The sequence below is a fragment of the Periplaneta americana genome, chromosome 15, assembly GCF_040183065.1.
Source record: "Periplaneta americana isolate PAMFEO1 chromosome 15, P.americana_PAMFEO1_priV1, whole genome shotgun sequence".
Classification (NCBI taxonomy): domain Eukaryota; kingdom Metazoa; phylum Arthropoda; class Insecta; order Blattodea; family Blattidae; genus Periplaneta; species Periplaneta americana.
In genome coordinates, this window is record NC_091131.1 from 159,958,745 (window position 1) to 159,975,847 (window position 17,103).

The 17,103-nt window shown below is 36.0% G+C and overlaps 1 protein-coding gene and 2 non-coding genes across 3 annotated transcripts in view; all 3 read left to right on the forward strand.

Moving 5' to 3' along the window:
• Nucleotides 1-14,861, forward strand: part of S6k (Ribosomal protein S6 kinase) — a 78,276-nt gene extending 63,415 nt beyond the window's left edge. Inside the window, exons 11-12 of the mRNA XM_069848449.1 lie at nucleotides 4,270-4,517; nucleotides 12,991-14,861. Coding sequence (XP_069704550.1) covers nucleotides 4,270-4,517; nucleotide 12,991 — 249 coding nt within the window. The 3' untranslated portion in view covers nucleotides 12,992-14,861. The remainder of the gene's footprint in view (nucleotides 1-4,269; nucleotides 4,518-12,990) is intronic.
• TRNAY-GUA (transfer RNA tyrosine (anticodon GUA)) lies at nucleotides 9,094-9,165 on the forward strand. The gene has a single exon. It is a non-coding gene; the product is annotated as a tRNA-Tyr (tRNA).
• On the forward strand, nucleotides 9,475-9,546 carry TRNAY-AUA (transfer RNA tyrosine (anticodon AUA)). Its single transcript has one exon. It is a non-coding gene; the product is annotated as a tRNA-Tyr (tRNA).
• Nucleotides 14,862-17,103: the final 2,242 nt, after the last annotated feature.

The following is a 17,103-nucleotide window of genomic DNA, read 5'->3' on the forward strand; positions in this document are numbered from 1 at the left end:
GACGTCAAGGTCAGAAAAATGCGCTTGCTTTGACATCACTGGTGTAGTGCAATACGTCAGATGTATCTAGTTACACTTTTTCCATTTTTTTTTTCTTTTCCATATTCAGCCACAGCCTGTGTGTCTTGCATGTGAATATATCTCATTTCAGTGTCGAATAAAAGTTGTTATGTAAGAGAATAGATATATTTGCTGCACAAAGCATTAAACTTGTTTACTATCTGATATTTTCCGAGTATTATATTGTGAAATACAGTATATCTTCATTACACACTTTTAACATTTTATCAAGCTGAAACTAGCCATTAAATGTGGTAAATTATCGTTATTGTTTCAATTAACACAGGAAAGTTGTTTATATAACAAATTTACCAAATCTTTTATTATCTTGTGGTTTCTGCTATGGAAAACAAGTAAGAAAACTTGGATGAATTCAGTATTAACATTTAAGACTAGCTATTACTTATGCAGAAAATTTTCCTTAGCTCATTCTATGTTTATATTTTCCAGATTAGTGAGATTTACTCTGAATCTTTCCTACTCAAGAATTTGAGAACTTTTACAGTATCAGCGGCTTGAACTTCATACAGAGTGTGGATATGTTTTCTCGTAATGTCGTCAGTACTGTCAAACATAATTCTCTTCAGAAGTTGCGATCGTAAATTTTTAACATACGGCACTGATCATATGCGTTTGATGATGTCACTGAACGTGGTACAGTGCTCTGCACTTGCTTCCAATTCTCATCATTGCAACATTACTTTTATGGTTATCAGTGATAAGACAAAGAATGAAAAACATGTTGTTCGACTTCAGTGATAACGAATTTTATTCAGGTACGCAAATGCAATCTCGAAAGTTTATTCATAAAAATAGTTTGTATTTCTTGCTAAGATCTCAGATTAAGAAACGTAATACACAGTTAATTAAAATAGACTTATATTTCGTTGTAGGTTGGAAGGAGCAGTGAAGTGCATTCCTAGTGAAATCCCATCCTCACCTTTTTGTTGTGCAATTTGTTTTTAACACATTGACTCTGGTGAACAAAGGCACAGCAGTATAACTGTTGCATCAAAAATTGAGGAAATGCTGTTTCAGCATGCTGACATGCCACGACATGTATAAGCGAACCCTAAGTGGTGTAGAGGGGATATGATCAGTGCAATTGTCAGACAACCCTCCTGGCTAGGTCATATGGACCCGCTAACCAGATGTGATCCTCCAAACAGTTTGGGGATTGTATGTAGGTGATATAACCACCACAACACAAAAATATGGTGCCTACATTAAAACAGTTATACTTTTTGCTACATTACTCTCGTATAATTTTAATTGTATCTTTGATATTGTAGTTGTAATCTCCTGGAGAAGGGAGGAGAAGGCATGGTGGCCTTATCTCTATCAGGTTAAATAAATAAATAGTAAATACTAAATAAATACTATATTGAAGAGCAAGGGAGTTAATACGCCAAATAGAAATGATCGGGACGAAATTCAAATACAAACTGCTGAGCCATTTATACCCGAACCCACACTTTCTGAAGTCGAAATTGCGATAGAAAATCTGAAAAATTATAAGTCTCCAGGTATCGATCAAATTCCAGCAGAATTAATACAAGAGGGTGGAAGCGCATTATCTAACGAAATTTATAAGCTTGTACTTGCTGTTTGGGAAAAGGAAATTGTACCAGAACAATGGAAGGAGTCCATAATCGTACCTATCTTTAAGAAGGGGGACAAGACTAACTGTAGTAACTTTCGAGGAATATCACTTTTGTTGACGTCGTACAAACTTTTGTCCAATATTCTTTTGAGAAGATTAACTCCATATGTAGATGAAATTATTGGGGATCATCAGTGTGGTGTTAGGCGTAATAGATCAACTATTGACCAGATATTTTGTATTCGACAGATAATGGAGAAAAAATGGGAGTATAAGGATACAGTGCATCAGTTATTCGTAGATTTCAAAAAGGCATATGACTCTGTTAAGAGAGACGTTTTATATGTATTTTGTATTTAAATACATAAAATTGATGTATTTTGTATTTCAAATACTCAAAATACTTTTTTATTCTTCTTGTTCTTCAAGTTTTGGATTTGGATTTGAAGAATGAACTTTTGTCTTATTACTTACCCATTTCAATTGTGCTAGCCATACACTTAGTTTTCTTTCCACAACTGATTTCCTTAATGCCATAAAGAAATCTCCAACAGCATCAAGGATCCATCACCGAACACTTGCTAAATGTTCAGCATTATGGAATGCATCTAGGAGATTCAAATACTCAGAAATTTTATCAGATGTCTTGAAATATTCCTTGCCCAACTCGATGGAATTCTCTTTATGACTCAATCTCTCGAATATTGCAATTCAAACATGATATAAACAGTATAAATGAAAAACTGGGATTGCCAACCTTCAAAGATGTCAAGTTTCAGTACCTTGAAGAATATTGTGCAGTTCTGAAACCCATTGCCGTAGCCCTTAATTTAATGAAAATGAGAAGACGTGCTATTACGGCAAACTTTTGTCCACATTAATTTCCCTTAAAAACAGATTACATATTCTGTTATCTAGTAATCTACGCCATCTATTCCAAGTAACTCCAATCCTAATAAGTTCACTTTCATCAAGATTTAAAGTGATGTTTGACCTGATCCCAGAAGAAAATTGAGCTATTTTGGCAGCTTGCTCCACCCAACATTGAAGATGAGATGGCTACCTGACATTGCCTCACTAAATGATAAGAAGAGGACACAGAATATTTGTTGTGAAATCAGCTGAGCAGTTGTCTGCTACATCTTTGGTCAGTTCAGATGATGAAAACAATTTTTATGTTTTCAACTCAAGTAAAACAGACTTTGAAAAGCAAAAAGAAAAGAACTTGTCTACTGTGGAGTATGAGCTCGTACAATTCTTCAATGGCAAAGGGACAACCCTGTGCGCTCTAGAGAATTACCAACAGTGAAACAAGCTTTTATAAATGTAATACAAGTTTGTGTTCCTCTGCGCCTGTAGAAAGACTGTTCTGTTTTGCAGGATTTAGTCATTCACCAGCAAGGGGATCCTTATCTTATGAACATTTGAGGAACTGGTTGTTTTGAAAGGGAGCAGTAAGCATAATTTCATTGATGACTCGGAAAAGGAAGAATGTTCAGTTACAGTGTTTATATAAAACTTCGAGGTAAAAATACTTTTAATGTTAATATAATATTTTAGATTTTTAGTACGGTAATATTCTTATTTCTTTAGGCCTATATATTGTATCGAGTATTTGAAATACAAATGTATTTTAGTTAATTTTGTAAAAGTATTTTGTATTTGTATTTCAAATACAATTATTTGAAGTATTTTGTATTTGTATTTGAAATACTTGGATGTCAGTATTTTGCCCAGCCCTGAGTACATCAATCAACATCCATTCCAACCACCACAAAATTTCTTGCTCACACTGACTGCCAGCCTAGCAGAGTGAATCCGCTGTCTTGCGTCACCCTAGCCAGCATACACAGCAGTGAGATGTACTGGGTGTTCATTTCAAAGTGTGTCATGACGTCACTGTTGTGAGTCAGTGATTTGAAGCGAGTTTCAGCTTTTATGTCAGAGAAGTTGCCTATTAATCAAGGCGTTCTTCAATCTGAACTTGAGACGTGTACAGTATAACTTGAACGTCGTAGCAAGAGATGGCGTTCTGTACGGTCTGTGTTCTACCATAACCTCTTTCGAACTGTGTTTTGCGCGGGCAAGTCGTACGCAGGGTATTTGTTATCATCGGTTGCGTATGGCAACATTCCACAACACAAATCAAATGCTCTGTGTCCATGTTGACCGTCGAAGTTAATGTCAACAAATACGTAAGTAATCATCTTAACCCTCTCCCCATATCCCGACGTGTTTCCAAACAGTTCACATTCCTGCCACTACTGGCGTTACCGTACGTATCGGTAAGTACTTTTCAGAATGAACACCATACTTGCTAGGCAACTTCTCTGGCTCATAGGTACTACACCTCTGCGGAAGTGTAGGAAGATTGAATTCTCTAGGCTCATCGGCTAGCCACATGACGGCATACAGCGAGCCATGACACACTTTGAATTGAACACCCAGTATAATTGTAATGTAGATGTGACCAGTTAAAGAGCCACAAGATTATGAAGTGCACTTTATAGGTTGTTAATCTGCCAACATCATAGTACTTCGTGAATTTGTATTAATGTATTTTGGACATGAAAGAATTCTTTGATTTATATTTTTGTTTGTTTCAGGGGTTCACTTATGTGGCTCCATCAGTGCTGGAGGAAATGTACAAACCTCCACGCATAGTGAAAGCTCGTTCTCCGAGGAAAACAGCTTACCCTACTCCAGCGGCTGCACTTCGGAATCCTTTCAGTCCGCGGCATCACTTGTCACCTGCTTCAGGCTTCACATTTGGTAGTCACACTTTGGGCTCCACCCTAGATAGCTCTAGTTGTCAAGAAGAAATGATGGAAGTCCAGGGAGTACCTCATGTATAGTGAGTATCACTTCATTAATTTACATGTTTCTCAGCAGTGCTAAGTTTAGCTTCATAGTCGACGAGTTGGTATAGCACTGGCCTTCTATGCCCAAGGTTGCGGGTTCGATCCCGGGCCAGGTCGATGGTATTTAAATGTGCTTAAATGCGATGGGCTCATGTCAGTAGATTTACTGGCATGTAAAAGAACTCTTATGGGACAAAATTCCGGCAGATCCGGCGATGCTGATATAGTCTCTGCAGTTGCGAGCGTCGTTAAATAAAATATAACATTTATTTAGCATCATACCCTTCTTTTTCTTCCAAAATTAGACATTGGCTGTTTAAGGCCCAATTGTATAAAACTCCCTGACTAAAGATCAACTTTGATGGAAGATCAGAAAGTGAACTGAGTTCAGACACTTGTTCTATTGTATGAAACTTTTCTGCGATCAAATTACCTTGGTTCAAATGCAGCCTAAGTTCACGTGAAAAGGATTTGGCAACATCGCATAAACAGGTGAAGTATGTGATGCGCAGATCATGTTGTACAGGTTTGTTCAATGTTGCCAATCTAGCGACTTCAACTCTTTTTCAATCACAATTTGTTTTAACTTTTATATTGCTTAAATAGGGATTTAGCGACCTTTTTAGCACCCCATAGTGGCAAAACATAATCTTTCTTTGTTGATAATGAGAAATCTAGTGACTTTCCAGCTACTTTTTGGCGACTTTCCTTGCACTCTGTTGGAGACACTGGTTTGTTTTGTGCATTGTAAATAATGGCGGACAATAACAAGAAGGTTGACCGTTCTCCAAATTGTTACCATGTTATGATGTTTTATAATGCTAAACATAATGAAGCTTTATAAAACGACAATTTTCGTTTAGCAATACATCTAATTGAAAATTTATGAATGTACCTATCATAGCCATTAATAATTAATGGTTGTTATAAGCATAATATAATTATAGGTTATGTTATTTGATACTGCTGAACACGATAAAGCTTTATAAAATATAAGAATGTTTGTGTATTTTTAAGGCAAGGAATTGAAAAATATATATATTATATAAATGTAACTACCATATATATTAATATTAATAATAATGGTTATTCTATTTGCACAATCTGCCACTCGTATATTTCAAACAGGAAAGAAATAACTGAACTTGGATCATCTAACTTAATCGGAGAAATTTCTTCAGTCAAAATTGACTTTAGTTTAAGACAAATTAATCTCAGATTAGACTTTATACAACACAAAATTCCAAGTTCAGCTAGAACGAGGATCAATTTAACCTCTGATCTAAAATTAAATGGCTTATACAATCGGCCCTAAATGTCTTAGGACCAATTGAGAAACAATATTGAGGCAGCGTTCAAGGTTAAACAGGAACATATGAGTGTAGGCTAAATTCAATGTAGCACATTAATTATATTGGTGTGTTGAGATATTTATTGCTAGTTGGATGGCCTTCTCTACATCACAGTCTTCTGTTTGACTACAGTAATCCTTTTGAGATATATGGAGAAGCAAAATTTAAAACATGCTTTCGCTTCTCAAAGAAAATTGCAAGAGACTTGTTACACAACATTATTTAGTATACACCCATTCACTTAACAGTCAATTTTCCACTTTTATGTTTATTGTACATGCTTCAGTATCTCTCACTGAGTGGCCTAATTATTTTTTCGAATAAAATTGCAAAATTACTTTTAACTTACCCAGTAATGTCTTGCTATCATGTGGTGTGTTCAGGGGAAAACCACTTTGAAATTTTCCCAATGCTGCCTTTTTCTTCTCTAAAGTATCATCACAATTGTAGTCTTTGCTCTCGACAACATCAAACTTTTCACTATGTCCAGTAACACGGACTTTTGTTTCTGCAATTAGCTCTTAGGGATCTTTGTATCATCTGAAAGGTCTTCTCCAATGTCTGGGAAATCTTGGTTCATAATTCATAATCAACTTCATAAATGTTTATTTCTTTCATTTATCATTTCACCTGTCCTGTACTACACAAGTGAAGCATGTATTCTACCAAAAAGTGATGAAAATAAAATTGCAGCAAGTAAGATGAGAGTCATGCACTTGAACAGCAGGTAACTTGATGTAATGCCCATATTAGACTATATTCATCATTATCGGCGTGTGAACAAAATGTTCAGATGCAGATTCCTCAAGGCAATTTTGAATATCAGCCGAAATGGGAGAAGAGATAGGTGGAAAATTTCTTGTAGACCACAACAGTTCCTACAGGACTTTAATATGACAGGAAGCATTCATTGAAGATGTCCAGCTATGTGGCTTATGCACTTGTACGAGACGTGTTCTTAAAGTAAGTTCTGTTTTCAATTACAGCCGTCGCATCGCTGCAATCATTATTTTGCGCATGCGTGTTTTCTTCTTCAGTCCTCAGACAAGTTGTGCATGCAGTTTCAGAGCTTCAGTCCATGTGTGTGGTTAGTTGTGATCAGTTGAAATGTTTAAAGTGATCGAGCACCCCACCAACTATGAGATGCGGTCTGTTATCCGTTTCTTGAATGCGAGAAACATCAAACGAGCTGACATTCATTGTCAACTTTGTGAGGTGTATGGTGATGATGCCATTAGTGATGGAATGGTCAGGAGATGGGTCAGGAAGTTCAACGAGGGCCACGTCTCTGTTCATGACGAGCAGCGTACCAGTCAGCCATCTTTGATCAATGATGATTTGGTGCTTGCTGTCGATGAAAAAATTCATGAGGACAGGAGGTTCACAATTTCTTCGCGTTCCTTGAATTTTCCACAAATGTTGCGGAGTGTTCTCTACAAAATGGTGACAGATCGATTACGATATCGAAAATTGTGCTCACGATGGGTATCCAAGATGCTCACCGAGAAACACAAAACCAAACGAGCTGTCAGTGCATTGAGCTTTCTCACACGTTACAGTGAGCAAGGCTATGAGTTTCTTGACCATATCGTGACAGGTGACGAGACTTGGGTGTCTCACATGACACCTGAATCGAAGCAGCAGTCCATGGAATGGAGGCACACTGCATCGGCAAGGAAAAAGAAATTCAAACAAACCATGTCAACACGCAAGATCATGTGTACTGTTTCTTGGGACAGAAAAGGAGTCCTACTCATTGAATTCTTGCCTGGGGGTGAAACCATTAATAGAGAAACCTATTGTCAGACCTTGAAGGAACTCCGTCACACAATTCAGAACAAGAGATGTGGGATGCTGACCGACAGTTATGTTGCTTCATGACAACGCTGGGCCACACACAGCTCATAACACCCAAAATCTCATCTTGAAATTTGGCTGGGAACAAATTGACCATCCCCCCTACAGCCCGGATTTGGCTCCGAGCGACTTTCATCTCTTCCTGCACCTCAAGAAGTTCCTCGGTGGTCAACATTTTGATGGCACGATGAAGTGAAAACAGCAGTCCGGGAGTGGTTCGCATCGCAGGCGGGCGAATTCTACAATGAGGGGATAGAAAGACTTGTGCCACGACTCGATAAATGCCTCAATAATGGTGGAGATTATGTTGAGAAGTAATTGAAGTGTGGGTAATGCAATGCAGCAAAAATGGTTTGTAAATATCTTCCCGTTTACTTACTACACCCTTTTGGAACTTACTTTAAGAACACGCCTCGTAATTCAGAATTGTTGAGAGTTTTGGATACTTCTTTTTTATTTATTGTTGCTTATATCTCTCATATGAAAATTAAATAAGACAAAAGCTAAAACCAAATAGAAATATCATTTTGACAAGCACAACTTATAAGTATTAAGTTATAGTGGTTACCACCAGAAGTTTCAGATCCAGTTGAAGTTGGTGAATTTTAAAGGACAGTCAAAATTCCCTTCACTACTTCTGCCTTGGGAAGTCTTTGTTGTAGATTTGTAGCACATAAACCCTATCTGTCAGGGAGCTTCAAAATTTACGAGCCATGTTTTGTCCACGTTGAAATTGAATTGTAGAGGTAGCACAAGCCCTTAAGACTGGCTTTAATGCGTGTAGGTTTGTCTGTCCTTCCACCTGTAATTATTTATCTGACTTATCTTCTATTTTTATGTAGATACAGTTTCAGTACATTCTAAAATGGACCGATAGTTACCCAGCATTGCTTATATTGGGTTGAGGAAAATTCCGGAAAAAACCTCAACCAGGAAACTTGCCCCAACTGAGATTCGAATCCGGGCCACCTGGTTTCACAGTCAGACGTGCTAACCATTATTCCACAGGTGTGGATTTTGTCCTTGGGTTCATAGTGATATAATCAAGTTTTGCCACAAGTAATACTTACGGATTTTAAATTAAATAATCTTCACCATATATATTATTTATATATATTATTTTAATGTACCGAAGTACATATGATATTTCCATGCAGATATTCTGCGTCATCATACGATGAAAGAGTAATGGAACGGATCCCGGCCAACTAGTCACTCATATCGAGTGCACCTCAGCACATGTGTGGACTTCGGTCCTGCATTCATAGATATCTATGACGTAGTGCAGAGGGCGGCCACTAGAGGGAACCCAAGAGTTGGAACTTAATCTGAGACGATTCTAACCGGTGTCGGAGTTGTATCCGGTGTGGCTTAGTGGATAAAGCATCAGCATGTAGAGCTGAAAACCCGGGTTCAAATCCCGGCACCGGAGAGAATTTTTCTCCGTTCCATTACTCTTTCATCGTATGATGACGCAGAATATCTGCATGGAAATATCATATGTACTTCAGTACATTAAAATAATATATATGATATGCGTAAATCACTTCGTGATTTAAGACGGCGCTTATTCCTCGGATCCCGGCCAACTAGTCACTCATATCGAGTGCACCTCAGCACATGTGTGGACTTCGGTCCTGCGTTCACAGACATCTATGACGTAGTGCAGAGGGCGGCCACTAGAGGGAACCCAAGAGTTGGAGCTTAATCTGAGACGATTCTAACCGGCGTCGGAGTTGTATCCGGTGTGGCTTAGTGGATAAAGCATCAGCACATAGAGCTGAAAACCCGGGTTCAAATCCCGGCGCCGGAGAGAATTTTTCTCCGTTCCATTACTCTTTCATCGTAATCTTCACCATGCTCAAGTGCCCACATATCTGAACAGCACTTGTTTTAGTTTTACTATGAGGAGCATGATATCCACTCACACAGATGTGATTCATATATGATGTTTTCTGACATATTATGAGCACTTCTCTTGAAACAGTGGATGATATGAGCTGTTCCATCTCAAATCGACCGAAATATAGAAAAAATTGACCTTACAATTTCTAAATACAATAAAACTTTTTTTGTACATAGAGAACTGTGATACAATGCTTTGTGCAAAGTTTGAGGCATCAGAACTTCATAGTGTTTAAATTAAAAATATTTAAATTTATCGTATTTTAATAAAATTAGCAACTTTAAAGTATTGTAGCTCCGAAACCCTTTCACCCAATGACCAAAATCATGGTTTATTTTGATGCTGAGAAATTAAAGTTTATATTGACATAAAAACAGATTTTCTTACTTTTTATGGAAATGGAGAAATTTAGGTTTTTCCTCATTAAGACTCCTTTGCCAAGGAAAAAATATTTTAAAAATATATAGTTAGATTCCGCATTGAAAGTACAAATAAACACATATTTTTTTAGTGATGACACGTTGATAAGAAAGTATTGAAAATACCAAATAAAGAAAATAAATAGTACGCGCATGAACTAACCAGCTGACTGTGAGGCGGGAGCTAGCCGAGGGAAGCAAGGCCAGTAAACATAAACACGTGATGTGTCGTCTAGCAGTCATGACTGTACTAGCTTTATCACAGGTTTTCATGAACACAGGAGTACAATGACGCCCAACGCTCACTTATCTTCAGCTCTCGACCAGTGCTGCAGTACTGCGCCATTCGAGACTAGGCTTGTGAAAATAATTTATTTAATACCCCCGAAACTTATTGCTGTACCACTAAGCAAACAATGCCGAATCCCTCTTAATAATGCAAGGTTTTTTTCTCAACATTTTTTTTTTTACATTTTTACAAATTAGCAAAAAGCTTAAAAGTAAGTAAAATCAAATTATCTGTCTCTGTATACAATAAAAATGATTACTTTTTAACATAACCTACCAAATGTCAACTTCAAAATAAGCTCCTGTTCAATGTTCTGCAGTAAATGGTTCCAGAGTTCTGAGCGCTGAAAGAGGCTTGTTTTTATAAAATACGGTAAATTTGTCGCTCAATAATACGAAAACCGTTAAACTTTCGATAGTAAAGGGTGCGGCAAAACATCCTCCCTAATTTAAAATTTAAATAAAAAACATATGGATCAAAATAAGGAAACTGTGTTAATATGAATGGTATCCAAACAGTGGGAAATTTAGGTTTACATGCGTGAATCATCAAAATTTCCAATATTGGAGTGGACAGAATCCTCGTGAACTTCATGAAAAATCTCTACATAATGACCGTGTTACTGTATGGTGCGCGGTTGCAAGAGTCGGGATACTTGGTCCTTACTTTTTTGAAGAGGATGGTGCCACTGTGACAGTGAACTCTCAGCGGTACTCTTTTATGATCAACAATTTTTTGGCACCAAGACTCAATGCGCTGCAGATTGACCAGATATGGTTTCACAGGATGGAGCCACCTCTCACACAGCTCAGATTTCTCTCCAAGTCCTGAGACAGATGTTTCCCGGACGCTTAATTTCTTCACATGGCGACGTCCCCTGGCCAGCACGATCACCAGACCTTGCACCCTGCGATTTTGTTCTATAGGGACATCTTAAGGCTGAGGTGTTCAAACATTGGCCGAGGTCTTTGCCAGACCTAAGAAATGCAATACAGGAAGAAATGGGTCTTATTCCTCTATAAATGCTAGTTAGAGTGATACAGAGTTTCCGAAGTCGCATTCAACAATGCATTGATAGTGAAGGACACCACTTGAGAGACATGTTATTAAAAAAATGAAAAATTCCAACTGTTAATAAACCATTCATATTAATAAAGTTCCCTATTCAATTCTTGTTGTTTCACGCATGTCATTTGATATCACTATGGCAATGCATGTAAACCTAAATTTCCCACTGTTTAGATACCATTCATGTTAATACAGTTTCCTTATTTTGATCCACCTGTTTTTTATTTAAACTTTAAATTAGGGAGGATGTTTTGCTGCACCTTCATATTTTTGAAAATGCACTCTCCTCAGCACTTTGTATAAATAGGGAAAAAATTAGAGTATAAAAAAATGCGAGGTTTTTTACTGATCGATTTCATATGAAATAGCCCATATGCAATAGTAGTCACTGTTCTAATCATCGCAGTAATAATTAGTATCATGTTCCCCTCCTTTCTTAAAGGACCTGCTAGACCGAAATCTGTCTTAGTTCAGACTTGTAACATGTTACTATAGCCAGTTCTGTGGGTGTGTGTTTGTGTTCATTTAGCATACTTTGTATATTTTTACGTGGTACAGTCATTAAGTTCTGACACTGACGCCTGAAGGGTAGGCACCCACAAGAATCTGGATGTCTCAGAAGATGCCGCGTGATACGGCGTACACTTAAACAGATCGACATCCTCCCTCAATATAGTCGCCGTTGGCCGCTATGCACGTCTGCCAACGTTGGTGTAGCTGCTGGAAGCACCGCTGAAAGATGTTGGCAGGAAGATGCCGTACGGCTTCTCTTGTGGCAGTCATGACTTTTTCGGCCGCATGAAAATTACGCCCCCGTAGGATTGATTTCACGAGGGGAAAGAGAAAAAAAATCGCATAGTGCGATTAAGTGAGTACGGAGAGTGTGGCAAAACAGCGACCTGTTGCCTTGCAAGTTCCTCTTGGACAAGGATGGAGCGATGTGCAGGGGCGTTGTCGTGTAGCAACAGCCAATTCTTCCTATGCCAAAGCTCAGGACGCTTACGACGAATTAAATTGCTTAAACGGTCAAGAATCTCTTTGTAGAGGATCTTGTCTACAGTTGCACCTTGTGGGATGAATTCTATGTGAACAATTCCATTTGAATAAAAAAAACTGTTAAAGCATCACCTTGCCTTTTGACCTGTCTTGTTGCGGATTTTTCTGTCGTGGAATTAATGGCGTTTTCCAGGTGGCGGACTGTCGCTTCAGTTGCGGATCGTAAAGGAAACACCATGTTTCGTCTCCAGTTATGATCGGTTATAGCAGTTTCGCATAATTTCTGACAGAACGTGACGTTTGCCCGTTGCTCAAACTGCAACATACTCGAGTTCCGACGCGCGCATTCAAATCACCGTCACAACAAAGACCGTAGTTCTGCTTACAGTGCATGCACTCAACTGTCTCTTGTTGGGTCGAGAGACTAACTTACAAGGTATCATACCATGGCGCCACCTATGCGCTATAGTGCACCACAACGCCACTATGTGCTCAGTATTAGAACTTGATGACTGTACCACGTATGTTCTTTTGCAGGTAAATTATGTGACTAATTGTAACATTGGTCTTTTTCTGCAGGCGTAGGCTTGAGTGTAGGTGCAGCAATTTCAAGAAGACATTGTATATGATGGGGTTGTGTTACGCAGAGCTTCAATCCGTTTAATTTTTTTTTTTCATTATTTTTAACTTAAATTACCAAACACAGCTGATGGAATATTTATGATTATCACGCAGCAGCATAACTGAAGAAGACAGGCAACAGCAGACAGTTGAATGATGTCTTCATTCAACGCAGTAACCAGCCAACCGAAAAGTGTTCAAAGAATTAAATACTGTGGCCTAAATCAAAACCCAACCACCTGCATTTTGATTGCCGTTGTACTTCCTGAGGGAGAAGAGCCTCACTCGATGGTGCTACTTTACCAAGTACGACAGCTTCGCTCTGTCTGCATGCTCCATAACCTAGTCTCACTTCTTTGAGTCATCCAGGAAGAGAGATGGATCGGGGACAGTGTGGTGTATATTCGTCTCCGGTCACTACAGTCTGTTTCAGTGGACAGGTTGGTAGGCCTTGTTGTTCTTAAGTGAGCATCATTGTCTGGTTGGTCTCTCACGGCCCTTATTAAATTCTGTTGATTCAGAGACCAAGAAAACTAGATGATGTGACTCACTGCTGTACAGGGAATGTTGTAGAATGAGAATGAGAGAGAGTTTTGTAATAAGCCAAGTAGTATAATAATAATAATAATGTATTGGAAATATAATGTTTGTTATTTTCAAGTTGGGAGACAGAATCAATCCAGTTTTACCGAGTTGTGTATAGCGTATCACGAGATGAGTGGACAATGGTTACATAAATTGGTAAAAACCGTAAAAATAATGTCAGCGGGGTTAGGCAGGCATTCTTTTTGTGTAGTTTTTTTTAATTGTATTACGTATGGGCATATTACTCTTTTTAATGAAATTTAAATGTCATGTAAAATTTGATATTTAGAGTTTATTGTTAAGTGGTGGAACTCTGCAGTGTTGTGTCATTGCAGTTTGATATCAGCAGAAAAGAATATTAATATTATGAAGCAGAATTTTATTTTTATATCATTATTCATACTCAAATCAAGTTCTTTTTTTAGTTATTTCTGTTCTATATGCTTTTGTATGCATATTTACCGCATGAAAAAGTGACCTACGAAGATAGAAAGGAATTTCAGATTGCACTCTTTACATCTCGTGTGAAGTATTATTTACTTTTGTATAAATTTATAAAAATCGAGTGGGTTCAGTGCGTATTTGGATGTATTACTATAAATTGGTTTTCTTTCTTCATAAATAATTAAATAATAAAAGCAAATAAAAATACTTTCTGAATTTTTAGTTCTATTGTAATAGAATGTGGACTTGTTCATTGAGCGTCATATTTTGTGACATTATTTCGCACAACTAAGTTGATAACTTTATTTTGATAGAACATTTAGCATAGCAAGTCCGTTAACCAACTATGAGATTTTTAGTTATTTCAGGCGTTAGAATGAAATCCCGCTCAGTTTAAAGTTTTATGGTCATTATTACTTAATTGTAGATAAAAGCAATTATTGGTTGTTTTTTTGGTCTCCCTTGAAGCTAAAGTTGAAGTTGTTTTATTTTCTTGAGTTTATATAGGAGCTTCCCATTTTTTAATTTCCTAACTTTTTGTCGTACCCTAAATTATTTAGGAAGTCGATGGTACCTTGCACCAAATATATTGTTAATATTTTGTTATAAAGGGGATAATGTTTACTCAGAATAGGGTAATTGTACCAGTAGTCAGCCATACAATAGATTGTGCAACTGCTGTACTTTATACAAACTCATTAATTTAACATGACCAGAAAGTAAAAATAAAAAATACAAAATGTGAAGTTTGATATTTCTGTCTTTGACTTATTTATTAAAATGTCAACAAAGTTTTTTTGCTAATACATCTTATTGAATGTGAACGTTTTCGCCCCTAGTTATGGGCATCATCAGACAAATGTGTGGATTTCTATGCATATGATAAAGAAAATCCATAATACATATTGCAAGAGTTTAAAAATTTTTTACAAACTTTAAAATTTTTTAAAAACTTTTAAAAACAGCTCTCAAATTGAAAAATAAAGACTAAAAATAATTAACAAGAATTAAATATGAAATTTGTTTTGAAATATGCATATTTAATAATATCATACTAAAATTGTCTATGGCAGATAATAAATTTTACGAAATACATGCTTCACTATATTATGAGTAGATTGTTGAATGTGTACTTTGCGCAGTGATTACATGAATGTGGAACAACTTTATTTATTTAGGAATGTGGAACAAAATTAAATATGCATACTTTTACAAATTGTACAAGAAATGTCTGCAAAAGAATTCTGTGATCCATATTTAGAAAAGCCAGTGACGGAAAAATATAACTAGACTCCTAGAATGGTGTACTACTCATACCATAGTGAAGCATGTATTTCGTAAAATTTATTATCTACGATAGACAATTTTAGTATGATATTAAATATGCATATTTCAATACAGATTTTATATGTAATTCTTGTTAATTATCTTTAATCTTTATTTTTTCAATTTGAGAGCTGTTTTTAAAAGTTTTTTTTTTTTATTTTAAAGTTTGTAAAAAATGTAAACTCTTGCAATATATAATATGGATTTTCTTTACTATATATATATATATATATATATATATATATATATATATATATATATATATGTATATATAGATATCCATACATTTGTCTGTTGATGCCCCTAAAAAGGGGCGAAAATGTTCTCGTGTAATAAGATGTATTAGCAAAAAATAACTTTGTTGATATTTTAATAAACAAATCAAAGACGGAAATATCAAACTTCACTTTTTTGTATTTTTTATTATTATATGACTTATTGGAATACATACAAAAATGAATTCAAAATTCAAATGACCAGAAAGGTTTTATGCTGTGCAATAGCTGTATATATTACCTTTCTATATCTTTATTTTTACAATATTGCTACAAAGTTGTTATTATTATCAGAATAAATCTTATAAAAATTTTGTGCAAAATGTCCAGCGCTCAGCCATGACCGAAAGTTTGATGGTTAAAACTCAGAAAGAAACTTTTTTTTATTATTATTACTATTATTATTATTATTATTATTATTATTATTATTATTATTATTATTATTATTATTATTATTTGTTATAGCGTGTAGTTTAATGCTTGAAATAATACACTAAAAATAATTTTAAATAAAATTGACCAAATAGATAAGTTGAGAATTATACTGTCGATACTTGCTGATTTTCATTACAACGAAATTAATAATTTTTACATTGAAATTATACGTTTGGAAGCTGTTAAATTCAGTGCATTTTGACTGAAATAAATTTGGATAACAGTGATATCCATTGTTTTTCAAATTGTCATCTTTCACATCACTGAGCAAGTCTTTACATTTTTTTAATCCAACATTATTTCTTCGTATTTGCTTTCTGGTAATTTTTTCCTTTTTATTTATTTATTTTGTTCTGTTTTAATCTCTTTCTACTATTGCTTTATTCCCTGTCTTCTTTCTATTACTGTTTCATTTCCTGTCCTTTTTTCTATAAAGATTCTGCTTTTTCGATTTTAACTATTGTTTTATTTTCGTGCTATTCCCAGCGTACATTAAATGAAACTTTTGGTGGTAATTTTGACATATTCTCTTCCATATCCTACCCCCTTCGTATTGTGTTATTTTTATTTGATTGAGGAATATGCTCAGAGTAATGAATGTTAAGAAGCATTACCTGTATCTTCTTTTCTACTTTAAGTTACAACATTGTCTAAAAATAGCTTAGGTAGCATTTGAGTTGAATTAGAGGAATGATTCAAAGAATTCGAAGGAAGATTTATGATTAGACGAAGAGCTTATATGAGATTTAGTATCTAATTTATTAGAGGATGAAATCAAGCTAAGATATGAAATATGTTTGTTGGGAATGAACAATTGACTAGAAATTTTGCAAGACAATGTAGAGAAACTGTTAACAAAAGGTTGTGAAGTTTCCAGATCATTTATATTTCTTAGATCTGGCCTAGGGCTGGGGATGGAGTGGTTCGGTTTGGAGCAGGTACTGTGACGTTATTACTCGGTTGATCCGAGTACAAATTTGTGGCGGCAGAATAAAAATTTGGATAG